Source organism: Chelonoidis abingdonii, chromosome 8, assembly GCF_003597395.2.
Source record: "Chelonoidis abingdonii isolate Lonesome George chromosome 8, CheloAbing_2.0, whole genome shotgun sequence".
In the NCBI taxonomy this organism is placed as follows: domain Eukaryota; kingdom Metazoa; phylum Chordata; order Testudines; family Testudinidae; genus Chelonoidis; species Chelonoidis abingdonii.
In genome coordinates, this window is record NC_133776.1 from 64610208 (window position 1) to 64637515 (window position 27308).

A 27308-nucleotide genomic window follows, 5' to 3' on the forward strand; every position below is an offset into this window, starting at 1 on the left:
TTGCTTATTAAGTAGAAACGCTTTATTAAATAGAAGAGCATGTGTCCCCTTCTTCCCAGCCGTCACCCTGCCTCTTGGCATAACTCCTGTAGTATTTTAGAAAGATGCATTTTCCCAGATAAGTTTGTTCAAATGCCACACATGGTGGCGACACAAACCCAAAAGATTCACAGTTACACAACTAAGCCTCTCCTTCAATGGCCATCTCAACCCATTTCCCTCACTCCATTTTATGCTAAACCCAACAACACTTTGTGATCCTCCTGCAGAAGGATGTAGAAGAGGGCAGAGTCCTTCACAGAAATTCATTCACACTCACAAAACTGCTGGGAGAAAGCTGTCCTTATCTGATGTTACAGATGGGGGAACTGAGGCATAAAGGGACAGTGTGACCCACCCAAGGTCACACAGAGAGGCAGTGTCCGAGCTGGGAATGGAACTCCTAAACCAAAATATCAACTTTTACAACTGTGCTCCACGGGACAACTCCTTCCAGCAGCTCAGTCCTGACTGCTCACCATTGCTGGGGAAAAGAGAGTGCATGGTTATATGAGGTAGTAACACTGGGTGGGTATTAAGAGTCCTGGCTGAAAAGACAGCGAAGGCACCAATGTGACCCTTTACAGTACACAGACCAGAGAATTTCCGCTAGTATTTGCTGCAGTGAAGAGCATTATTCCTCTTTGCTGTGTTAACTGAATACAATCAAGTCACCCCACAATGGGTACACCAGCTTAATGGCTGCTCCTGTGGCACAGAGCTTCAGACTTAATAGGCCAAACCTCCCCCATTACCTGCAGCCCTCAGTGATCTAATCTCCCCCAGTCAAATTAGTTCTAACCTCATGTGCATTTGCCATGCCTCCAGTTTCAACATCATCAACCACAGATCTGGTCACTACTGAACATACAGCAAAGGACAACTCAGCAAGCCATGATACAGATCGCAGCAGGATACCAGGCAAGGACCAGGATGTGGGAGGGCAGGCACATTAGCCATAAATTACTCCCCTCCCTGCCCACCACAACCTGTGGATTGAAGTTGTGATTTGGCCATTTGAATCTTAGTTTATGATACAGCCACTCAGCCCCTCCAACTGGATCATTCTGCAGGTCAGAGACCCTTCTAGCCCAGCCAAATGCAGCACATTGCTAATAACTCTTGGTGTGCTGAGCATGTATGCAAGTCGTAAAATCAGCACAAATACAGACTTCCTGATAACACTGCTTACATGCCACCCTTCAGTTCTGTTGGAGACAGCATCCCACTATTTGCATAACCATCCCAGGTACAAAAGTCGCAGCCATACGCTCACTAGGATTCCCCGCCTCCTGCCCTATTGTACTGAAAGCCTCTTACTTTGCTATGGGGCGATTCCCTACATGAAAAACCTGATTTGACTATCAAGGAGGTTGTAAATTTCCTGCTTGCACTAATTATACAAGATCTTTCAATCAAATGTGCATCACAAACTTCATACATAGACAGAAATGCAGCACAGTAACCCATCAATACAGAGCACACTGTACAAGCGAGGGACATGGGAGGAATTTGAGGGCAAGGATACTGCAGCAAACCGCCACAGAACCATGTGGAATAGACGAGTCCTTGATTAAAGTCACAAACCACATACAGCATGGAACTTCAGGGAGGACAAAGGGCTGAATCAACACTGACGGCAGAATGATAAGGTGGTTTTTTATGTAGAGTACCTGCAGGTTCTTTGAGTCCTAGAATTTTTTACATCAAACATGTAAATAGTTCATTTGCCCTTCCGCAGCACCACTGAATAGTAGCTTATTCTTTTCTATGTACCCAGAGTCTACTGCTTGTAATGCCCTGAAATAAGAAGTCTAATCAGGTACTAGTTTAGGCCCAACAGTTGCTGGTGAAAGTCTGAATGTGGTTTATTGTTATAATAGTGACCATTTGATAGTTCAGCAGAGAGCGTGTCCTGGGCCAGTAAGTCTTTGGATGGCCCACATCCACTCATCCAAAATGAGCAGCAAACTCAATGCCAGTTCTAATGGCACAGTGAGAGGCCAGCCCATACAGGACTTGCTAATCTTCAAGTACACAGTGGGGAAGAGGAGGAGATGCCAACTGTTCAATAAGACCATGGTAAGGGTGGCTTATATCAGGAAATAAGGCTCTAGCACCCAACCAGAGATGCTGCTTTCAGTGTTTTGTACTTCTGATCATCACAGGAGGTAGGGAACAAGAACCAAGCTAGAATTTTAAGCATTCTACCTACTAATGGGAAAAAAATTGCAAACTATGTTTGCTGCATTTCAAGGACAATGACCAGCCTTTGACATCCATTAAATGCCCACAGCCCCATGCTATACAGGGACAAGGGGCTGCAGGAGCAGTTTTATAAAATAAAAGGGGTTCTCTGAGAACCACCATACACACCTTTGTGATCATCAAATCAGTTGATCTTGCAAAATTCTTATAGGAAGTGAAGACTCATTTTTATAAAGCCACATTTAAAGAAGGGTAAGAGTTCTGCTTTGGATAATAAGTCTTTTCCTCGATGCTGTAGCCTAATTCAGAGCGCAGGGGGAAGCAAATGTTTACAGAACAACACAAAAAGTGATAGCCCTAAGACTTGTACCAAAAGACTATCATAACCTGTATTTTTAATTTAGAAGGGAACAGTGAGCCTATGACACCTGCCCCAGCCTCAGCCCTGGCAAAACTGTCTTGATTAAAGACAGGTTGCACAGGAGCATAGAGCTGAGATAACGTGGGAAGAAAGGGTCAGGAGGAGCAGCTTAGAAGGAAAAAGTTATTAGCTACCCAGGTACACTGGGGTTTTACAGCGAGGATTAAGAGTGTTTTTATATAGCCGGTATCTGAGTGGTTAACCCAATGCAGCACGGTATCCATCTTTAACCGGTTCCCTTAGCATGCAGGCATCACAGAGTAATGTTAAATCCTGCATAGACCTGAGAAACAAAGGCAGCAGAGAGTAGAGTGACCAGATAGCAAGGGTGAAAAATCAGGACAGGGAGTGGGGGAGTAATAGGCACCTATATAAGACAAAGCCTCAAATATTGGGACTGTCCCTATAAAATCGTGACATCTGGTCACCCTGGCAGAGAGCCCGCTAAAATTTAGTTCCTGCAACATGAGTTGCATTTACATCTTTCACCAAGACTTCTGTTCCATCCATGAGGTGGAGCCAGGCTAGCCACAAAGGTACTGAAATGGTGATTTAAATGCTGTTAGAACAGCTGTGTGTGAGGAGCTGATCTGGGTCTGTGAAACACTGCTTCTGTAACAGCTGCTGTTTCGGAATTTCAGCCATCATGTGGCAGGGCCTCACAGATGCCAAAGCTAAACACTGCCCCCTGCCAGCAGCTCTAGCAGTCTAGCTCTGACTAAAGCGTGCCAACAGATTTTAAACTAATGGTTGCTATTGGACTACAAATACAGAAATAAATACCATCCAAAGTACTGACAGAGTAATCCAGTAGCAATCCAGCCTTTGCAGCAGCTGGGGGATGGCACCATTCAGAAAAGTAAGGAAAAACCACCACAGTTTAGCCCACTTTCATCACAATTCAGTGTGCAATTCGCATCTGTTTAAATTGACATAAAAGACCTTCCAGCTGAAGGATCCATGTCCAGATGCTGCTGCTTTGGCACACTAGCATGAAAAGTGCATGTGTCAGTAGCCTGGCAGCCACAGAATAGGAGCCTGTTTGAAAGGCCCCTTACTAAGCACACGTGCACCTCACATGACTTACAGTGCCCCAGTTAACACCACTGTGGGTTTCTATCGTAAGACCTGCCCTGAGGAGTTTACAGTGTGCAAAACTGAGCATTGGGCTTCCTTTCAGGCTCACACTGATCTGTACAGTAAACACAGGTATGTGGAATGAGGAACAGAACTTATATCACAGGACCACTTCCAGGGCAGATAACATTTTCAATATTGTTCTGCTTTCACATGCTAGCCACAGCCTCATTAAGCTTTCCTGCATGGGAACCAGAGAAAGAGTTTTTAAACTCAGAGCTACTTTTCCATTTTTTAGCATTCATTTTAGTAATCATGGAAAAGTAACTGTGGAACTTTCTACTTCTGCCACCATCTCATAATATTTCATCCTTAGAGATCCAGCATTCAAACATTTTCCCCAACACACAGCTCCAACCTGCTCTACCCAGAAGAAAGTACTGTTTAGCTGCATCAGGGGATGGTGAGATTAAATCTAAGTCAGAATGACGGATGCCTCAGCCTTCAGAGGAGAATGTTCAGAATTTGTAGCTACAGGCCATTTTCTGCTTCCTCTGCAATGTCTGAAGTTTGCAGAAGGAAAGCTCTCAAGTACAGGGTCAGAATCCTTCTTGCTAATTGTTTGGAGGTTTCACTAGCTGAAGTTCCCTGAATTCAGCCAGCATGTTAGCACAGGAGATAAGCACTGAGGATAGTTCTTGGGTGGGGAAAAAAAAAAAAAAAAAAATCAGGAACAACTCCACTGATTGAATTTAGAACAGAGATAGTAGTCAATAAGGTGGAGGGAAGCATGGCAATTTCACTGCTTGCTGCTAGAAGTAGGGGCCAGCTTGAGTTTGTAGTGGCTGGTATATGCCACACCAACACTTCACATTCCTCGTCCTGCCACTGTCCTCCATATCCTTTTTCCTAGAAGGATTACAGACAACTAAGAACCTTATTGTACTTTCATAATCCAGTCATAAGTCTCCCAGGTACTCAAATGCCTGACTCTTCAATATACACATGGGTAATACACAATTCCACTCTTGCTGGGATGCTGGCATGACAGCTCTTTGGATTGAAGATCGCGCTAGTCACACAGGATCTTTATATAAACATGCTTGTTAAACAGGCTGTTTGGGGTACTAGTATAAAATAATGCAAAGATTTAGAGATGATAAAAATTTGGCGGCATCCTATTAGCTTGTCTTAAGCGAAGATACGCACTTCACATTTTAGTGCTCACATAAAAAACTTACCTTCTACTAGGCTGACTTTGAGACAACATGAGAGAGTAAGGGATTATATAAAACAAGTGCCACACCTCTTTTAGACTCAATACGTCCTCTTTTTCCTAGAGTAACATCACTCTGTATGCAGAAATAATTGCTCAAAGGAATATCAGCCCATTCAACAACTCTTAGAGGTTATAGATTTTCCCAGTTGATAGTGCTTTTGTTTTCCTATGTTTAATGGAGAATCAAGCACAAGTCCAGTAAAACAAGTTAGACCATAATGTAGAGTCACATTGGTGTCTAATATTGTCAGACTGCCTTTTTGAGATCACAGATGACTGAGTGCAACATTTTCAGCGGGGCAATGAGATCTGTTATCTCATCGGACTTCTATACACTTGTCCCTTGCCCTTCTCAGCATCTCCCTGCTCAGGAGGAGGAAGACCTGAATGCAAGGACTACGATCTTGTTAAGTGGGAGTATTACTTTCAGCTACTTCCATATAACAAGGATGATCTTCATTCGCGCAAGCCTAAAATCACAGAGAAAAAAAGAACAGAAAAAAAAAAGATTAAGATGACTAATGAACGGTCATTCTCACTATGATTCTTCTGGATTAAATGAATTTGTACACAGTAGAAACTCTCTCTCAAATGAGTATCTGGTTAAAAAAGGCCCAGGTAATGAGAAAGGAGAAATGCAGCTATGTACCTGTTTGCCTGTCCAATGGCAAAGCTTCACAAGATTTTAAAAAGGAAAAAATAACCACTTCCAGAGCTCTGGGAATCAAAAGTCCCTGGTAGCAAAAATTTATTTTCATGACTGAAGACAATGAGAAATTTATAAATGTATCCTAGCAACTTGCTGATAAAATAGTAATATTCCATCCTTGTGATTTATATGATCATCTGGAATACAGGAAAACATCCACAAAGGCTTCAGTGTGCGTGACTATGGCAACTAGGCTTATCAGGCCAAGTGCAAATCACCTGCTCTTGCTTCTTCCCCAACCCCTAGTGTGCCAGGAAGTCTCTCTTAAAGGTCCACTGTGTATCCAGACATCATCCCAGTGACTAGTGTCCAATGTTAAAAGGAGAAAAAAAATAAAGAAGATTGCGGTGGTAAGCAGCACACTCATTTTAAAGCCCACAAAGACACCCACATTGTTAGATTCTCCTAAAAAAACTGCAGTTCCAACTTTTCTCCCCCAAAGACCATGTGGTTTAGCCAGTGTTCAACGCATGAGCAGACTGTGCTTTGGTCCATCCACTCTCTCCAGCTTCTCAAAGTGTTTCCTAGCGTTGCGGATGTTGATCAATGTAGCTGCAGAAGCTAGTGGGAAGAAGGGGCAAGAGAGGAAAAAACAGAAAGGATGTGAGTAATTAGATCACCAGGAGTTAAAAGTTGCCTGGAAAGGTTAGCTAGGAAGGTTCCCTGTAGTGCAAAACGCAGGAGTTTTGGTTCATAGCAGCAGGACTGAAGCCATAAAGCTCTGTGTGGTTTTGGTTCGTGTTTCCCCTAAAGCTCCACAGCTATAGGTTTCACCAGGAGTGAAACAAACACGGCAAGATGTCACCTTGTTTAGCACTGACAAGGGAATATTTTACATTGACCAATGTCAGATTTCACTGATCAAACTCTAGAGAGGAAAACTAACATATGAAAACAGAACCTTCCTTCCTAAAGGGCCTAGTGCTTATGAAAAAGTACCACTACTCTAAACCGTGAGCTCTACCAGATCTGTTCTGCTACTCCCAGGCCACTGAGGATGTAATGTAAGGGGCACAGCAGGCAAGATTGGGTTGCTGTGCTGGATGATCCCAGAGTGGTGCTGTCTGAGACCCAAAGGGAGGTACATTGTACCGATGCAAGGTTTGTTAACAGGAATTGTGATTATGGAAGAAAGTTGCTTTAGCTTTTTCTTAGCTTCCCATCTGTGGGCTTCCAAAAGGATGTCACAGCTGGTAGCAAGCCCCCAGTCTGGTAGGATTAAACGCATGGGGCTAACCAAATACAGAAAAGTAGTTTTTTAAAGGTATTTTCTGCTCAGGGAAACCATGTGCCAGATGGCTGTCTCACTTAAAATCCTCAAATAGTGTAATACAAAAAACAGTTTCATAGCGAGCAATAGGAAAACATGTTACCAAAGAAGATACAAGGGGGCCTGCACTCTTTGGCTGTAAGCAATGTAGTTTTACCCATAAATTGCTTGAGTTAAAGAGGAAAATGCAGCCATAATTGGAGAACTAAAAGCACAACAATTCACATAGAAAATGCTCAGATTCAAAATTTACGCCCAAAACTCACAGCCCAGCTGCCAGATTAGATCTGGCAAAAAATATTTACTGTGCTCAGCTCCACTAGAATAGACATGTTAACTGACATTGCCTGAATAAACTCCCATCCGTATTAATCACCATGTTGAGAAACAGCAGAGAAGAACTTGATTTGCAAAGTCTAGTGCTGTTTGCACTACATGATCAAACCATCTTTTAACCCATGTTCCCAAACCACGGTGCAGCACAGTTAACACGTATTAGTCCTATCCACAGTTCCAGAATTAAACTGTTTCAACTGTCCTGGGGGCTTAGCTGATTATACAGTGTAGATGGGTGCTCATTTATGGTATCAAGAGCCAATGCAAGTTTAACTAGCTCTTGGTCCCTGTCAAAGCGACACAATAGATGCCTATGCTCTATTAAACTTACGTATGGAAGGATCGGACATGACCACCATCACATATGTATTTGATGTGAAGATGTCAATGAAAGCAGCAAAGTTAGAGTTCCTGACTTCCATGCTCTGGAAAGAAGCAGCCAGCTTACTGTAAGGAGGAAAGAAAAAAGTGAATTAACTCCTGTTATGTGACCATTTCAAAAGCAAGTGCTTTATTTACAAAGAACCTCATATCTAGAGATCACTTTAGACATATCATGTGTACATAACTGCACAGCTTTGTTTGTAAAATAAGAACTAAGCCAGTATGTGACACTAGGTTGTTTGTTTTTGACAGATACAAAAATCTGTGGCTCTTTTTGATTTACTTCACATTACAAAACTTGAATACACTTTAAGCAAGGCCCTCTGTTCAGTACTGACTAGCCATGGTAGGTTAGTGTTCTCTTTCTACATTTAACTCAATAAAAAAAAAAAAAAAAAAAAAAAGCTTTTGCACCTCACAACAGCAACTGCCACCTGTTTGTTTGCCTAACAGTTAGTGTCTCCTGACCAGTCCACATTGGAACCATTCAGCACAGACAGAAAGTCAACAATAGCAGAATGACTCTGGGGACCAGCAACAGAAGAGAGTAGTAAACTGAAGACTCTGAAAACAGCCTACTAAAGCATGCATGTAGCTATTCAGCTGCTCCTACCCTACGAGTGTTCTAAATCTTTTAAAGTATTAGGGATGGAAGGGCAACAGTGGAGCAATTTGGCGGGGGGGGAGGGAAACTATTTCAGAGTTTAACTTTGTCTTAAGTCTTCTGCCTTCCTTTTGTGACTGTTGCTAAATTTGTTTGAGCAAGTGCTTCCTCTCTCAAACCAGCTTTTTGGTTCTCGCGCCAAAACTAAGCGTTTATCTTAAATCTGCAGTGCCACAAAGTGTTGTCATTAACTGCCAGTAGGTCACAAGCTCAGTACTATAACTTCTTTGCAGAACTCAAAAGAAAATGGATGGGAGGAAAAATGTTTCAGAACAAACCTCTTTCAATGAACACCAGAAAAAAAAAGATGAAGAAAGGCATGAAACACCGAGTCATGATTAGACAGGATACATTCTAATACCTCTTTGAATAAGAGAACTTCTCTGGTGGCCTATTATCCATAGAACCATTACTCACTTCAAGGCCAGGATGCACTACAGAGAATTTACAAGGCATGTCTGGTTGACAGAGTTATCATTTATGTCTAGTCAGCGTAGATGGACATCAACACAGACAAGTCGGGCTGATGGTACTCACCCACAGTCTAAAGATTTCCATTTCTTAGTAACATGACTACACAGATAATCCATCTCACCTGCAGCTCAGCTTGAACTGTTTAATAATATTGCTGATTTTCTCAAATCTGTGGATATCGCGCTGTTCTTTGCACTGATAATGGGAAATAACCTGCAAGGAAAAACACTAACTCAGCAATCAAAGCAGAAGTTCCCATCTACCACCACATCTCGTAATGAGTCCTGAGGATCTCCTCTTCCTTGCGTTGCAATTGCCCATGCTTCAACATGCCCCCACAAGAACAGACACAATGTTTTTAGAAAGTTGTCAAGAATACAATTTAAATAATTTAAATTATTAAATTAAAAAAAATCTGATTGCATATTCAAACAAACATGCATGTATCTGGACTCAGCAAACCCTCACACTGTATGCATGTGCAGTATGATTGCATAAAGATGTTTTTCAACAGTTTCTTCAAATATTTCAAAAGAATTTCTCCTCAAGAAGGACTAAGTCCACAGGGGAAGTTATAAAGATATGAGAGTGCAGAAAAGAGAATCTAAACATCCAGAAATTTATATTTTTTTGTAAAAATATCACTTTTAAGCTGTGAACATGAAGCTTCTGTCCCAAAAATAGCTGTTTTCAAGAGTTATGTGAAAATAGGGGTGCATTATAATGCTGTCAATCACATCGATCATTAATGCCATACTCATTTACAAAACCCCTCAGAAACTAGTAGAGCATGTTGGAAGATGGCAAGTATTTACTAAGAAAATTTTCGAGACATGTGGTTCCTTAAATTTTCCATTACAAAAAACCCCCCAAAACCCCACAACAAAAAAACCAACCCCTCCCCCCCAAACAACAACTTTGTTTGTCGAAAAGTTTCAAACAAAATAAATTTCTACAAAAGTTTTCCTTTAAAAGTAGGACATTGTGTCAAGAAGAAAGTTTTGAGGAAAGTTTTCACCCAGCTCTCAGGATTAGGTTTATACTGGATCAGGAACTCAGCAAGACAGCGACCCTGAATAGTTAAAGTACCACCTGGGAGGAAGTGAAAATCTGCAGATTTTTCAAATCAGAATAAGGTTTTACCCTTGCGTGGTACAGAAGGAAATTCTCTGAAAATTCCAAGAACGGACCAGGCATTGGAGATGTGAAACTTCCTTACAGACTGGAGGAAGTAAAGGTGAATCATGCATTTAACAATGCTCACAGCCTAACTGCTCTTAGAGGGTGTTTCAGGAATGTCACAGGAGTATCTGGTTCATGTCAAAAGCAACAGAATTAGGTCTTGTCTACACAGGGAACTTGCCCTGAATAGCTATTCCGTCATAACTCTCCATGGGGACACGGGTTTCAGAGTGGTAGCCGTGCTAGTTTGTATCATCAAAAACAACGAGGCATCCCTGTGGCACCTTAGAGACTGAAAAATGTATTTGGGCATAAGCTTTTGTGGGCTAAAACACACTTCACCCATGGGTTTTAGCCCACAAAAGCCTTGGCCCAAATAAATTTGTTAGTCTCTAAGGTGTCACAAGGACGCCTCATTTTTTCACGTGGACACATTTATTCCACACTGAGTGCACCTTTGTTCGGTTTAGCTTAATCCACATAAATAGCTATTGTGCTTTAAATTCATATCCTACCTTATTTCAGAATAGCTTCCCTGTGTAAGCAAGCCCTTACTCTCTTTGTCATAAAGGTACTGAATGAAAAGTTCTGCAACCTGGAACTTCCACCTAGCATGCGTTACGGTCAACAACCCCATCTGAATGCTTTGCACTCTACAATGCTTTTCACACAAGGAACCCTAAGCAATTTAGAATCATGAATCTGCCCCCCTTAAGGGACAGGGCAGAGGAGCAAATGGACCCAGCAAAGAGCAGGGATGGCAGTTCTCACCAGGAAAGTGGCTCTCTCAAACAGAAGAACTTCATCTGCTTCTATAATCTGAGCAAAGTTCCTCAGGTTCATTTCTAGTTGCTGGACATTAGGAATCAGTTGATAGACTATACTGGACCAAGCCTGTCAGAAAACAAAATGTAAAGTGAGTGCTATGAGGATTGCATAAGGGCATCACCATCCTCCCTCTCTTGTTATGCAAAGTGCTTGTAAGAGTCAGCGAATTCAGGCTACAGTCAATGATAGCAGAGACATGAGTTATGCAAGCTTCTCCCATCTCTGTGCCCACACACTTCAATTATGGTTATGGCCCTCACGCGTGTTCCAGTCACACACTTTTTCTTGAACAATCTACCAGTCATGTCAAATTATGACACGGGGCAAAAATCTTGCAGGGACTAGTCTGATACCATCTAATTGCCAGGTGATGTCTGGGCTGAATTTGGACCCATGCTCCCAGCTAAAGATTCACAGTTTTCCATGTTCTTGCTTGTAAATAAGCAGATCTCTGCTGTGTACCCATAGAAGTAACAGCAGAAGACTCTGAACCACTGCCTTAACTCAGGGACTGATCCCAAGAGGTGCCAAGCATTCAATTACAGCTGGCTCCAGTGAAGTTCAGCACATCTCAGGATCAGGCCCTGAGTCTGTAGGGGCTTCACCTCACTGCCTATGCCAAGCACAGTATACAGATAGCGATTTGCTTGTGTATTAGAATTCCAACATACAAGCAAACTGGGCAAAACCAAAGCTTTATACATTTAATAGGCATTTCTCTGATGCTCAAGGGAACAGCTGAGGTTTCACTTTGTCTGAAGGCAGAAGGGCCAAAATATTCATTTTCAATATAAGCTCTTATGGGACTATATCTAGAATGATGCAGTTCTGCCTCTGGGCATGTCAATATGAAGCATAAACAAGAGTATCCACAATGACTGACTGGCTGCAGGGATCAATTTAAGAAGAAAGGTTAGCCAATCTGTACCTCGTTGGCTCTCAAATGGGAAATGTGCTAACTGCCTACAGTATGGGATCAGTGTACACACTAAAGACACAGAAAATCTATTTTCAGGAGGGTGTAGCCTGGACCAGCTTCATTCAGGCTGAAGCTACATACTGTATCCTGAGGTATTCTCTGTACTCATGGATAGATTTTAAAAGGTGCTCAGCTTCACCTCCCATTGAAGTCAAAGGGATTGCCAGAAAATCAACGCCTATTAATGTCAGTCTAACAAGAAGGCTGATGGGTTCTCACCACCTTTGCCCATTGAGATGGTTGTGGCACATTTGTGACACTTAGAACCGTAATTTGCTCTCAATTTGACCCATTTAACATCCATCACCCCAATATCTGGAGAGAGATCTTAATAGGTAACTGGAAGCCATGAAGGTAAGGAAAGTTTAGGCTAGATATCAAGACAAACTTCCAGAGTATGAAGTAGTCTCCCAGGCAGATGTGGAAGCCCAGTCACTTTAGTCACTGAATACCTGACAATGTCCTAGAAAATATATCATGGAAACAATTCTGCACTTGGCTGAACACATTACTGTGGTAAGTGAGGTGGAGGTTCCTTCTAAATGAATTGGGCAGAGAGTGTGGGCAATGTTAACAGGAAGATATAGGACTATGAACCATAATACTGATGGCAGAAGCCAGCAATTTAACTGCCATCAGCACCAGCCCTTGAACAGCCAGAATGGAACCACTTGTTTCAGAAAACATTTTGAAGTTAAAGCTATGGAACTCTGTAGTGACTGACAATGCAGTTTACACAACAGTAGAGCAGGAGGAAGATAAATGGAAATGCCACACATGAAGAAAAGCAGCCATTCAAACCTTATAAAGTGTTTCATCCCAGATGGACGTTCTAAAGCATGCACACTCCAGGGGGCGGGACAGTCGCCTCAGGTCTTCCTCCCTCTCTTTAAAAATCTGGAAGACAGAAGTTTGATATTTTTAGATCAACTATACTCAGACCTCAGTGGTTCAGGAGCCAAATCAGCGATTAACATTATCCAAAAGAGCAACAGTAGTGTGAATTCATTGTTTCATTTACTATTTTTATGTATATAACTTTTTTCTTGGTTATTCTGACCAACTATTATTTTATCAACAATTGGTTAATAACACAGCGAAAGCATCCTGGCTGGTTAATAGCTTAGATTGGTTAATAATTAAAATCACTCAGTGTTTTAATATCATGTGCTGCGAAGAGCCACAAGAGAGACATCGAAGAGCCACTTGCAGCTCCTGAATCCCAGTCTGAGTACCACTGTCCTAGATGAACACACACATTTCTGTTTTTGGTGAATGCTTCTGCTGTGGTTATTTTACTGCATTTATAGTAAGAATTTTGCATTTCAAAACAGAACAAAGGCGCACAATGTTTTCCAATCCCAAAGCAGCTGAGAATGCTGCAGGCCAGGATGAAAGTGCACTAGCAGAGCTGCCTGAGGGACCCATGACTGCAAGAACAGGGGGCTGCAGATCAAGACGGAGTTACATCAGCAGACCTGAGTGAGATCTCAGGACTGAAAAATTGTGGGTGCTACAGGTTAGGAACCAGGTGAATTGGCAGATCTGTGCAGGAAAAGTGTGCACAATTGCTGCCTGGCTCTGGCAATGATCATTAGTCATGTTATATTTCATGAGTTCTAAATTCACTCTTCGGCCTGGTCTACACTACGAGTTTCTCGAATTTAGCAGCATTAAACCGAATTAACCCTGTACCCGTCCACACAACGAAGCCCTCTATTTCAATATAAAGGGCTCTTAATATCGATATCTGTACTCCTCCTCGACGAGAGGAGTAGCGCTCAAATCGGTATTGCCATTTCAAATTAGGGTTAGTGTGGCCGCAATTCAAAGGTATTGCCCTCCGGGAGCTATTCCACAGTGCACCATTGTGACCGCTCTGGACAGCAATCTGAACTCGGATGCACTGGCCAGGTAGGCAGGAAAAGCCCTGCGAACTTTAGAATTTCATTTCCTGTTTGCCCAGCATGGAGAGCTGATCAGCACGGGTGATCATGCAGTCCCAGATTCAAAAAAGAGCTCCAGCACGGACCGTATGGGAGTTACTGAATCTGATCTCTGTATTGGGAGATGAATCTGTTCCAATAGACGAAATGCCAAAACATTTGAAAAAAATCTCCAAGGCCATGATGGACAGAAGCCACAACAGGGACTCAACACAGTGCTGTGTGAAACTAAGGAGCTGAGACAAGCATACCAGAAAGCAAAGAATCAAATGGAGGGAGGGGCGACTGATGACTGTAGCTATCCCACAGTTCTCGCACTCTCTGTAAACCATTTGAATTCTTGGCTGAGCTCCCAAAGCCTGAAGGGTCAAAAACATTGTCATGGGTGGTTCAGGGTATGTGTCATTGCCCCTCCCCCGCCCCCATGAAAGCAAAGGGAAAAAAATCCTCTCTCGCCTTTTTTCAACATCACTGTATGTCTACTGGATGCTGCTGGCAGACGCAATGCTGCAGCGCTACACAGCAGCATCCCCTTCCCTTCCTTTGCCCTGCGGACGCAGACGGCACAGTAGGACTGATATCTGTCATCGCTATCCCGTGAGTGCTTCTGGCTGGCCTCAGTAAGGTCAGCCAGGGGCGCCTGGGCAAAAATGGGAATGACTCCAGGTCATTCTCTTCTATAAGTTTTGTCTAATGGAGATTCATTCCTGCCCGGAATATCATGGCAGCTGGACGCTGCCCTCCCCTCCCTTCCCCCCTTTGATCTCTGCTTGCAGAGGCAATAAAGTCAGTGTTGTTTCTTATTCATGCATTCTTTATCACTTCATCACACAAATGGGGGGAATAACTGCCATGGTAGCCCAGGAGGGGTGGGGGAAAGAGGGAAGCAACAGATGGCTTTGTTGCAGGGACACCCCCTAGAATGCCATGCAACTCATTATTTCTGTGGGATGTCTGGGGCTCTGACCCAGAACGGCCATTTGCCTCTCTGGTTCTTTAGCAGCCTTACCTGATATTCTAGGCAGGACTGACTCTCCATTAGACAAAACTTAAAGAAGAGAATGACCTGGGGAGTCATTCCCATTTTTGTCCATGCGCCCTCGGCCGACCTCACCGAGGCCGGCCAGGAGCACCCATGCCAGCAGCAGATGGTACAGCATGACTGGTAACCGTCATTGTCAACTTGCAAAGCAGCAGACGGTACAGTATGGCCGGTAACCATCTTTGCTAACTTGCAAAAGGCAAGCGGATACTCCTGTGTAGCACTGCAGTACCGTGTCTGTTAGCAACATCCAGTGGACATAAGGTGACAGTGAAGAAAGGCTGAACAGGCTCCATGATTGCTGTCCTATGGTATCTGCCCGGGCAATCCAGGCAAAAAGGCGTAAAATGACTGTCTGCCATTGCTCTCACGGAGGGAGGACTGACTGACGACATTTACCCATAACCACCCGCGACAAATTTTTGGTCCCATCAGGCACTGGGATCTCAACCAAGAATTCCAATGGGCAGGGGAGACTGCGGGAACTATGAGATAGCTACCCACAGTGCAACACTCCGGAAGTCGACGCTAGCCTCGGTACATGGATGCACACCGCTGAATTAATGTGCTTAGTGTGGCTGCATGTACTCAACTTTATACAATCTGTTTCCAAAAATCGGTTTCTGTGAAATTGGAACAATCCTGTAGTGTAGACATACCCATAGATAGGGCCCTACCCTATTGTGAAAAAACACATCATGGACCATGAAATCTAGTGTCCCCTGTGAAATCTGTTTTTTGTATACTTTTACCTTATACTATATAGATTTCACAGGGGAGACCAGCATTTCTCAGACTGAGGGTCCTGACCCAAAAAGGGGTCTCAAGCCTATCATACGAGGATCACATAATTGCCACCCTTACTTCTTCACTGGGCGGCTGCAGGCTGGGCACCCAGCTCTGAAAGCAGATCCACTCTTCCCTGCAGCTGGCAGCAGTGCTGCCTTCAGAGCTGGGCGCCCAACCTGCAGCCACCACTCTACAGACACCTAGCTCTGAAGGCAGCACAGAAGTAAGGGTGGCAATGCTGCGACCGTCCCACAAAAGCCTTGCAACTCTTACCCCCCGCAACTCCCTTTTGGATCAGGCCCCCTAGTTTAAGAAATGCTGACTTAAGGACTTTACATATTTATCTTTTGCTGTTTTTAAATACATATTCATGCTTTATTCCAACACTGAAAGTTAAGATTTAAATATCTGAAACCGTGAAATTCAAGGTTTTTTAAATGCTATGATGGTGAAATTTGTGAAAATGGATGGTGAATTTGGAAGGACCCTGCTCATAGACTTAATAGGCATTCAGGTTAAAAGAGGATGAGAAAAAACCCTACAATCAGAGGCGGATTAATGATTTTGCCGCCCCTAGGCCCTAAAATAATTGCCGTACCGCCCAGCCCTAGCCCCTCCCCAACCCCACCCTTTCCCCGCCCCCATTCCAACCCCTTCCCAAAGTCCCCACCCCAACCCCGCCCCCTCTCTGCCCTTATTGGATCCCTTACCCAAATTCCCGCCCCGGCCCCGCCTCTCCCCCAACACATCATGTTCCCCCTCCTCCCCTCTCCCTCCCTGCCCCATGAAACAGGAAGTGTTGGGAAGGAGGGGAGAGAAACAAGATGCAGCGGCGCGCTTGCGGAGGAGGCAGAAGTGAGCTGGAGTGGGAAGGTGGGGCGGGGAGGGGAGCTTCTCCGTGGGTGCTCAAATTTGCCGTCCCTTCAAATTTGCTAGGCCTAGGCCTTGGCCTAGGCCTTGGCCTTGGCGGCCTAGGTGATAATACGCCGCTGCCTACAATGAAGTGTGCTGCATTAACTAAGATGCCATGGATTAAGCAGTCATTGCGTAACTGCACAGTCCCACTCCTTACTCCGCTCTTATAGGTTATGGTTTAAAAATAGCTGAGATGGGTCAAAATAAGACTTCCCAAGACATCAGAACTTAAGAAATCGTTACAAAGCAAGGTAAACAGCTAGCAGTGAACCCCTGGTGTGGAAAAAGTAAACTATTCACAGTAAATTCACTAGGAAAATCCAGACTGTCTGTTCCACCCACATCTATAAGGCAGGAAGTCTCAGAAGTGGACATTAGGAATGAACAGGGATAGGGGAAAATAATTTCTGTCCCAGGCCACTGTGTTAACATGCTGAAGATTAACAGCATTTTGATTTCTTTGAGGTTTTTCCTCTCTTTCTCTGATATTCTAATCCATAAGAGACCCCAACCTTAAGAAGACATCTGAGATTTGTATGCTTAAAAAGGGCCCCAACATGAAAGCTGATCCATGTCAGAGTTGATCTTCCTGATTTCCACAAGCTATTTTTAGTCTGTTTTCAGGAGCATGAAAGCAGGGAACATCCAGAAACCTCCTAACTGACTACATAACCCAATACACACAAAAGATGCCAAGGTCCACAATTTGGCACTACTTTCAAGTCAGGTCAACAGTTAGGTCCAAGCAAGCAGACAGAACCCCTGACTCAAAGGAGATTAGCAGATACTTAGAAGGAGTTCCTGCTAGAGGGGTTGCAATGCTTTCAAGTTGTGTCACTGCATGATTCCACTCCCCCATGCCCTTCCTCATTTCAGGGAATGCTTAGAATTTACACCCACCAACTGCATATGGATACTGATGTTAATAGTTACTGGACAGCAAACTGAAATACAAAGCATCACAGCCCTATGAAACTAGCTTTCATTTAACTTATGCAGAGACCAGGACATTCCTGATCCCTTCCTGGGGAGGATGGAAGGTAATATTCAAACAAGCTCCAGAAGGAAAATGCTTTAAGTTACAGCCAGATCGAGCCAGAGTGACAAAATGAGGCTCAGAACACTAGCCAGTATCTGCTGAGTTATGAGCCAATTTGTTTCACTGAAGTTTGTCTACCCAGGAAAGACCAGCCTGTGGCTTCACCCACGCGGCCTTCTTGCTCTTTTCTGAGCCCTTCGTTGCACATCTGGATAGGGATGTATCAAGCTGGAAGTGACAAGAAAGAGTTCAGTGTGTTGAGTAGTCTAGACCAGCGTTTCTCAAACTGGGGTCCATGGACCCTGCTGATCAACTCCTCCTCCTCCCCTCTCAGTGCCGCCTGCACACGGGGAACAGTTGTTCCCCAGCATGCAGGAGGCACTGGGAGGGAGGGGGAGGAATCATGTCCGGGGCCACTGACCCCACTGATCAACTCCTCCCCCCTCCCTCCCAGTGTGCACGAGATGCTGGGAGGGAGGGTGGCACTTGGAGGAGGCAGAAAGAGGCAGGGAAGAGGAAGGGCAAGGGTGGAATGGGAGCAGAAAAAGGTGGGGTGGGGTTTTGGGGGATGGAGTCTGGGACTGAGCAGCAGGCTTGGGGGTCTGTGGCAAAAATTTTAAATCAAAACGGGGGTCCTCGGGTTACTAAAGTTTGAGAACCACTGCACTAGACCAAAGTAGTAATCTCCAGGTCTGAACCAGGTTGATGATCAACCGCAGAGCTAGGGGTGTGCATAAAGAAAAAGTATCTAACCCACAAAGTTAATTTCTCATCTAACACCAGGAGTTGGGTATAGCTTTCTGGCTGAAAGATTACCATGGCCCAGACTGAAGAGCAAGCTCAGCAGCCAACAGCTCCCACTGAGGAGATTGGGGAATCTCATTTGTCCTAGGAACAACAGGAGCTGCTGGGCACTTTGGAACTCCATCCCTAAGTGTTGCTGCAGGTTTTGCACTGAGCATTGGAAATACTTGGCTGTACTTTAGCCAGCCCGTAAAGAGACTCCATCTGAGCAAGAAGGTAGGTCAGACTTCATAGTTCATGGCCCCTTTGCTTATAACTGTCAGTCTCTGTGTTGGCTAGTGCCAACTGTGATGTGGACATCTGTGCACTAGGACTGGAATTGAGACTTCCTCAATTTAAAACACAGGCTAAACAGCTGACACATGGTATCTATTTTTATTCAATACACAGCTGATCTGGATTTGAACCAGCAGCATAGTAGTGACAGAGTTGATCACCTAATCCTTTGAAGTACAATAGGGAGATTAAACCTTTTGGGTTTTTCTTTGTCCCCCATATCCCAAAAATTAGTAATGATGCTAAAACTGACACCATAAAGGAGATTACAGGTAATTTGGCACAGAGAGTCTCTCTTCTATGTAGGCCATTAGACAGGCATTATACGAAATGGGCCAGGAGTAGCATGGGGACTATAGGTTTGGAGGCTGGGAGCAACTCAACTTTTCAGAGATTTTCCCCACATACAAACCTGAAAAAAGCTTTCTGGAGAACTTGCTGGTGTAGCTATGTTTAAAGTGAAAGATGGCAACATCATTATGCATGCTCTCTGTTACAGAGCCCACACTGATAAGGCAATGCTCAGCTCCTTACCAGATCACGCTGGTCCTCCTGCACTAGATCCATCTTGTGCACTAGGCAGAAGATCTTGGCATCAGGAGAGTTCTGCAGGATAGCTTCCAGACACGACTGGTAGTAGTGCATGTCCTTCTCCAACTCACGACTCTCCACGTCGAAGACGTAGATCAGGACTTCCACATTGCGGAAGATGTTGTCCCGCTGGCTGGTGAAGTAGTTCTCCATGAAGGTGTCTTGTCTGAAAAGGGGCACAGCAGCAAGGCAAAGGGACTCCAGTTAGATCAATCAGACCAGCATGGTTTACCCATATGTCTGCATTGCTAAGAAAGTCTATTAGGTATGAGGACTGAGCTATCAATACAGCAACTGTAGAGACTGAAGTCCTCTCCTTAGCCACAGAACACCACCGTACAGCATGGATGCTGTAAGCTTACTCTTCCAAACGAGCCTGATCCCTGCTCCACTTGAGTATATCAACTTTTTATATGAAAGCAAGTCCATTCATCAGAACACTGTTCAGCCTTTATGCCTTTCCTATCTCTGTTGAGTGTCAACGAGAGGGCTTCTTCTACAGACAGCTACCCACCAGGAATGATAGTATCACTCCCAATTCATTTAACAAAAGCTAATGGTCCAACACCACCACTTTGGTCCAATCTGAAGCAATGACCCCAAAACAAAAGGTTCTGTAATCCATTTCCAATAATAATTTCTGCAGCCCTAGAGGAAGCTCATCCATGTTGGAAGGCTTAGAGACATTGTCTTGACAGGAGAAAGAGGCAGTGAGGGAAGGGAGAGGCAGTCTACACCCCCTGTCCCATGGAGAGGTAACTTTGAGATCTATGATTATCAAGTTAGCCCCCTTCACCCAACCCCAAGTCTGAGTTTATGATGTGGGGTTTATTAATTATATGGTACCATCTACAGTTCTGTAAGCCTTCATCAACAGTTCACTGGATGCACAGAAAGCATTCCTACCCCACTGTAGCTAAAAGGACAGCCTCCTAACGTATCACACCACCATCCTAGTTGCCACAGCCACCTCCATGGGTTTCACAAGCAAAAGAACAGACAACACCTACCCTCCACAGTCCCACAGGTTCAGCACCAGGTTTCCCAAAAATCGAACATGGGAGTGTTCCACATCAACTGGAAAGAGACAAGAGAAGTCTAGTAACTGTACCACATGTACATGAAACACAGAAAAACTGATAAGGGAGACTATTGGGAAGTTACCATCCAACACAGTTGAAAACATGATTTGTGGTGACTCTTCAAAGCCCAGAGCTGAAAGTGTGGAATTCCAGCTTCTCAGTTTTACTAGGTATATTCTGTCATGGATTAATATAGAATCATAAAAATGTAGGGCTGGAAGGGACCTCATAATGTCATTAAGTCCAGCCCCCTGTGCTGTGGCAGGACTAAGTAAACGTAGACCATCTCTGACAGGTGTTTGTCCAACATGCTTTTAAAAACTTCCATTTATGGAGTCTCCTTTGGAAACCTATTCCAGAGCTTAACTACCCTTATATTTAGAAAATGTTTCCTAATATCTAACCTAAATCTCCCTTGTTGCAGATTAAGACTCCATGTCCTACCTTCAATGGATATTAAATATTGCGTATTGCATAATCATCCATGCAGAGGTCTTTCTGCTAAGACCACTGAGCCCCACTCTCTAGCAAGCAGTTTATTACTGCCCCCAAATCATCTTGTTGGCATAGAGAAGTCAGGTCTTCTCTGGAGGGTTCATCAGCTATTCTGAACACCTTATGAGCAGGCAGGGTCAGTGGAAAAGCATTAGCTTGCAAACTCTATTTGCATCAACATTTAGTCACTTTCTGGCCCACAGCTTAAAGGGAAAGGATCATTCCACCTCACCCACATCTGAGGTACTTCGGCACAGATTTTCAGCTAGAACCCTCATGGAGGGGCCCAGCAGACATAGGAGACACCCTATTACTCCATCCACAGAGGAAAGGTGAGAGTCCCAGTGGGTAACTGCCTTGCATCTCTGTGCAGATCGTCTTAAGTGTTAACCTGAGTTCCAGAGCAGAAGCTTTAGGAGTCAATAAGAGACCAAGCTCTTACTTGTGGCACCAAGGCGCCGTGTGTCTCTGGCGATGTAGTTTGCAAAGATAATGGATCTCATGCTGGTCTTTCCAGACCCACTTTTACCCATCAATAGCACCTGGTAAGGAAAGGCAAGAGAAAAGAGTTAAACCACAATGAATACTGGCTTCTCCGTGGCCTTTAATGGCTAAATGCTAATGGTGTAAAGACAAAAGGCTTCAGTAGCCCCATGCACAGAGGACTTGTGCATATTGTGATTTGGCCCCCTCAGAAAAAGCTATCAAACAAAAGCCCGAATGACTGGAAGACGTGTGTTCTTAATTCCTTGCTGGTTCATTGACCATGAATATCATTACACACCATAAAACTCTTGTCACTTTACATGCTTTCCACACAAATGGACCACTCCTCTTTTCCTTGGCTTTTGCTTTCTTCCTTTCCCCCAGTCAGATCACACTGTGGGAACTGCATACCCTCTCCCTAGTATTGACTGTATAGTTGCCTAAAATCCAGAAGAAAAGTAACTGCGCTTCTTGAAGCTTATACATTCTCATCTTGATCACCATGCCAATAAAAACCAATCACAACGCATGAACGTGACACAGAGGAAGTCAACCCGAGCTCATTTCTGCTAGATACATTGAGAAGGCACTTTGCAGAGTTCACTGCTGGATTTCAGACGTCCAGTGAAGAGCTACATTTATTTTTGAAGTAATTTTTAATCTTTCACTTCCTCAGCCTCCAAACGTTCTCCAAACACACTGGCACTTCAAGATGAAAGCTTGCTCTTCCTGATTCATCAGAAGCACAAAGATTTGATGAGCCAAAAACATTTGAATCACAAACATTAAAAAAACAAAACCAAAAAAACCCACTTCACCAGACACAAACACTTGACCATTCAATGTCCTCTGTCCTCCCCTCACCACTCTTATGTTTTGTACTGTCCACCTCACAATACAAGAATTAGATTCTCCTCCCTGACTGTGAAATAAAATCCAAGTATGGTTTTTACACGTGAACATGCTCGAAGGCAGAAAGAAGTTTAAAAGCAGATGGGCCAGTATAATTTGACTACCCAATACTGCTACACAGGAGGCACAGATGCAATCCCAATCTCTTGCTTCCCAGGTCAGCAGGCCATGAAAGAGCAGGAGACACTGTGATTAGGTTTTTGTTTTTTGGGGGGCGGGGTGGGGAAATCATTTGAATGGCTCAATAGCAACCTTAAATGATTTGACAGCAGCAGGGATTGGCTCACACTATCAAAAGAATCGTTAGCCAAGTTCCAGTACAAAAACAAAGTTCTGCCTTTGGCTATTATAGACAACAGGGCTTTAAAAAAAAAGAAAAAGAAAAGATGCAACTCTAGGCTGAAGCTGTCCTACAGAATCTTTGACTGGCAATGGAGTATAAGTCAGCAAGACACCCACTTGACTCTCAGATCCCAGAGTTTACAGATCTCAGAGCATGCTTTACAACTAGAAAACAAATCTCAGACAACCAATTGACATGGAATCCCACTTTGCCATTTTTAGTCAGCTTTTATAGGCTAACTAGTTCCCTTCCAAAAGCAGCTCACCACATGGTTAAGGCACAAATTAGTTGATATGCTCCCACAGCATAACCCAGTTCAGGCTAACAGGCTTTGGTGGACTTCGCAGCAGAAGAATGGCAACATACTCTTCTTCAAACAAAGAAGCAGACAGGCCCCGTAATGTGCCTCAGACTCTTTGAAGCTAACCGCTAAGTATAGTGTTTTCTGGTGACTGCATATAACAGGCCAAAAGGAGAGATACCTGATCTCGTTTCACAACAAAATTGGTGAAGAAATGTCTGTATGAGCCCTCAGCCTGTTGTAATAATTAGGCATAGCGCTATCCAATTTAAAATAGACTCTAAATTCAAAGGTGTGAGATTCCACCGCCAATCCCCCTGGTGGCTTTTCAAAGGGACTAGACCCCAATATGTGGGGGAAGAAGAGAAATCTGATCCAAGTAAAACATACAAGAGTAGTCACATTCTTTAGTTAACAATCTTAGGCATTTCTAATATAGTTATCACTGTAATATCTACACTCCTAATTCTGAGTAGAGGAGCTACAATTCCATCGTTGGCTCCCAATCACTATCCAAGACAACCAAACTTCCCTCTCCAGGTAAGATATCACTTGAACCCCTCAGTGCAAATATAATTTCCCAAAGCACATTTCTCTGATAGAGATCAGGAGTGTTTGATTACATACATATAAACTAGAGTATAACACATTTTCTCCCCTTAACACTAAATTTTTACCTGAGTATTTGCCACGAGTGAGGTGTTTCAATTAGAGATTGCTGTGGAGGGTTCCACTTTGCCTAAGCCCGGCTGCACTGATTATCAAAATATTTGACAAAAATACTCATTTTCAAGTTCTATCATGTTAACTGAAGGACACAGCAACCATCACTACCACAGGATGCAAAAGGGTCTTTGAATATTAATAGTCACTTGACAATCACGAAGATCATATCATGAGACTAGCGCAAGCACTCTCACCAGAAGGTATCTGATGAGCACTTTGGGATCTCAAAGGTATTTTTATAGGTTCAAAGGGGAACTTGATCAGCATTTGTCAATGTAGGCAGTAAAGAAATAGAGGGTGTGTAATCCAATTCTTACCTTTTTCTTCATGGCTGTGCTTGGCATCACCCACCTACAGATTTAAGACAAAGACAAGCATCTCTGTCACACTGCTGTACTTTCCTCTGTCCAGTTAACAACTTCATCCCAAAGCAGGTAACAGGGCCAGCTACTGAAGGCACTTTACAACTTTTGTCCCACGCAAAAGAGCTGAATGAATCTTTAGGAAAAAACATCCTTTCATAAAGAGATCTTTAAAATGCCCATGCTTACAAGTCTCTTAGTTATGTATTAAAATAAAAGCAAAAATAGACATAAGCAAGATAAATTCAGTGTGTGGTGGAAAGCAGCCCCACAACACTGCCGGACACCATCCGCAAGCACGTCAAACTCCTAATACACACATACATACTCTCTTTCCTTTCCATTCCCCTGCAGCACTGTTAATTAGCAACACTTCTATTCCCACATATAAATTAACCCCCACATTACTGTTCCACATATTACCCATTCTCTAAACCCCAACAGTAATTAGTTCCAGCCAAACACACAAACCACCATGACCCTTCCCATTCACCATCAGCCACTCATGTACATACTAACCCCAAGACAAACTGGTCACATGCTCCCACATACTCTAATATCCCCCATTATCCTCTAACCACCCCGCAAACTCTGACATTACACCCTAAGCAAATTAATCTTTAGCCCTATACTACCCCCCCAGTTACACCCTAAACAATGTTCCCCCGCTCCAAGTTGTTACATAGCCATTCACACACTGAACCCTGCTAACTCTCCCTTAATGTCAGTGATCCTGCTCTACCTCATGTCTTTTAAACCCAGTTACTCATACCCTCAGTGAGATCACATGACCCCAGCCACACTGACCCCCTTCTAGTCACCGCATCCCCACAGCAATCCCATACTACTTCCTTGCTCCCCCTCTCCCTAGACCCCGTTGCCCCCCACAGCTTGCTCCCCCACGCCTTGCTCCCCCTCCCCCTAGAGCCCGCTGCCCCCCATGCCTTGCCCCCTCCTCCTTCCCCTAGACCCCGCTGCCCCCACACACCTTGCTCCCCTCAACACCGTGCCCCCATCCCGCCCCCACCGCCTTGCCTCCCTCCCTAGACCCTGCGCCCCCCACGCCTTGCCCCTCTCCTCCCTAGACGCCTGCTCCCACCCCTTGCCCCCTCCTCCTCCTACTCCAGACCCGCGGCCCCCACGCCTTGCCCCCTCCTCCTCTCCTCCTCCAGAAGCCCGCTGCCCCCCACGCTTGCCCCTCCTCCCCTCCCCCCAGACCCCGCTGCATCCGCCCCCGCTGCGCTCCCGACCAGGCTCGTGCGCTCCCCTTCCCCCTGGCCTCCTCCAGACCCCGCGTGCCCCCCATCCCTCTCATCTCGCTCGTCCGCGGTCTACTCTTTCTTCCTCTGCCCTCGCCGGGCTCACTCGCCCTGCTCACAGACCCCGTCGCTCCATGCCTCCTCAGCCCATCTGCCCGCCGCTCTCCCCACTGCCCCTCGCTCTCTGCGTCCTCCTCACAGACCTCGCTGCCCTCCAAGTGCGCCTCTGTGCCTGCCCTTACCCTCCCTCCTCACCTCCTGACCTAGCGCTCTGCCCTCCGACGCCTTGCCCCTCCCTCCTCCGTGCCGACTCCGCTGCGCCCCCCACGCGCCTTGCCCCTCCTAACCTCGCCGCCGTAGACCCCCGCTGCCGCCACGCCTTACCCCTGCTCCATCCTGCCAGGTCCCCGACTGCCCGCCCCGGCTTCGCCCCCTCTCCGCGGTCTCGAAGCCGACCGCCTGACCCGCAGCGCCCGTCTGCTCGCTCTCGTCTGCGCTCTCGCTCGCGCCGCTCGTATAGCTCGCCGCGCGTCGCGCGCGCGCTCTTACAGCCGTGGCCATGCTATGTGTCCGTGCGCGGCGTTAGGCGCCCTCCTGCGCGCTGCAGGGCACCTTCGCGGAGCGCCTGTGTGCCTCTGCTCCTCTCTCTCTGCCTACGGCGGCTGCCTGCCCTCGCGGGCGCATTTCTTGGAGAGCGGTCGTGCGCTCTCTCCCTCGCTGGACTGCCTTCCAGAGCAGGCGTATTGCTCCAGTTCGTGGGCTCCCTGCCCATTCTGCTTCGCAGCCAGGCCTTCTCCGTGGCATGTCTGTGCCTCTCTCGCCTGTCCTCTCTCCCTAAGAGCCGCCTGTTAGCTCGTGCAGAGCTGCTGAGATGCCGGGGTCTGCGGGGTCCCGGCGCTCCGTAATGGGCTCTTGGCGCGGTTGGCCTGGGTGCGTGTTTGGGCTATGCAAGCCACAGATGCTGACTTTATTTTTCCCTGTGGATGCTCCCTGTGCCCATTCAACCCCATCCCCCGAGGCCCTGCCCTTGCCCCACCTCTTCCCCAAGGCCCCTCACCCATCACTGGCTCCTCTCAACTCCCTCCCTCCTCCTAGTGCTTCTAGCCAGCCAAACAGCTGATCAGCTGCCAGCCCCAGGGCCCCAGTGAGATCACATGACCCCAGCCACCCCACTGCCCCCCACGCCTGTCTCCCCCATACCTCGCTCTCCTCCCACGCCTTGCTCCCCCTCTCCCTAGACCCCACTGCCCCCACACCTTGCTCCCTCTCCCCCGCTGCCCCCCCGGCCCCGTTACCTCTGGCTCTGAGCGCGGCGCCTCCCGGGCCGACCCCGCGGTGGGGCGGGGGGTCCCTGCTCTGCGCCCCAGGCCGCGTTCCTGCCGAGCGGGGGCTGTGCGAGCGCGCCGGGGTGGGGGGGTCTCTCCCGGCCCGCGCCCAGCGGGGGGTCCTGGGGGCAGGGCTCGGCGCGCAGACAGAGCCAATCCCCCTGCTAGTCTCCGAGGCCTCGGCCTTGCCTGAGCCAGCCGCCCGGCGGGGTCTCCCCTCCTTCGGATGCGGCCCCCGGGACACCCCTGCGCCCCTGGCTCACGAGACTCGGGACTAGGCTGCCTCAGCCGGTCACGTGAACAGCCACCCAGCTCTCCGCCCCCGCCCGTCAGGTGACTGAAGGCGGAAGGGGGAGAACAGCCGCAAGGCCGCCAAGGGGGGGGGAAGCCGGAGCGGCCATCTTGCGTGAGGGCAAATTGCCCGTAAGTGAGACATTGCTTCAGTCCTAGGCATGGTCACTGGGGGGGCAGCACCAAGCCCGCTGATGTCAATGGGTGTCATGGGTACTCAGCACCTTGCAAGACTGGGCTGAAGTGTACGATTGCAGAGAGCCTGGTGTGCATGTAGGGTACAGACTCGGGCCTTGGCTGCATGACTGGGGCACCTGTGGTAGACAGTGTGTAGGATGCAGGCTGTATGACTGTGTATGTGGTGCAGGATTGGGCCCCATATATTTGATTAGAGCATATCTAGGATGTGGCATATGCAGTGCATATCGTGTCGTGTGTGTATGATGGATGCATGTATGGGGTGCAGTATCAGGT

The 27308-nt window shown here is 45.9% G+C and overlaps 1 protein-coding gene across 2 annotated transcripts; it reads right to left on the minus strand.

Annotated features, from left to right (window-relative positions):
• On the minus strand, positions 1-26592 carry LOC116839979 (ras-related GTP-binding protein A). Of its 2 annotated transcripts, none has more exons than XM_032806312.2 (10): positions 26514-26592; positions 23915-23948; positions 21272-21371; positions 20263-20329; positions 19196-19418; positions 12652-12747; positions 10815-10937; positions 8983-9074; positions 7671-7786; positions 1-5494 (listed from the first exon to the last, which is right to left on the minus strand). In XM_032806312.2, exons 2-10 carry the CDS (start codon positions 23939-23941, stop codon positions 5481-5483), a joined length of 858 nt encoding a protein of 285 aa, XP_032662203.1. In that variant the 5' UTR covers positions 23942-23948; positions 26514-26592; the 3' UTR covers positions 1-5480. The 2 variants fall into 2 exon arrangements, with proteins under 2 accessions (XP_032662203.1, XP_032662204.1); XM_032806313.2 differs by lacking the exon at positions 1-5494 and adding an exon at positions 5756-6294.
• Positions 26593-27308: the final 716 nt, after the last annotated feature.

Excerpts from the sequence above, each read along its gene's own strand:
- LOC116839979 (XM_032806313.2), bottom strand. The coding sequence starts at position 23,941 with ATGCCAAGCACAGCCATGAAGAAAAAG. Across the intron at positions 10,938-12,651 it reads GGGATGAAACACTTTATAAG|GCTTGGTCCAGTATAGTCTA; the intron begins GTTTGAATGGCT and ends GTTTTCTGACAG. Across the intron at positions 7,787-8,982 it reads CAGTTCAAGCTGAGCTGCAG|TAAGCTGGCTGCTTCTTTCC; the intron begins GTGAGATGGATT and ends TCCTCCTTACAG.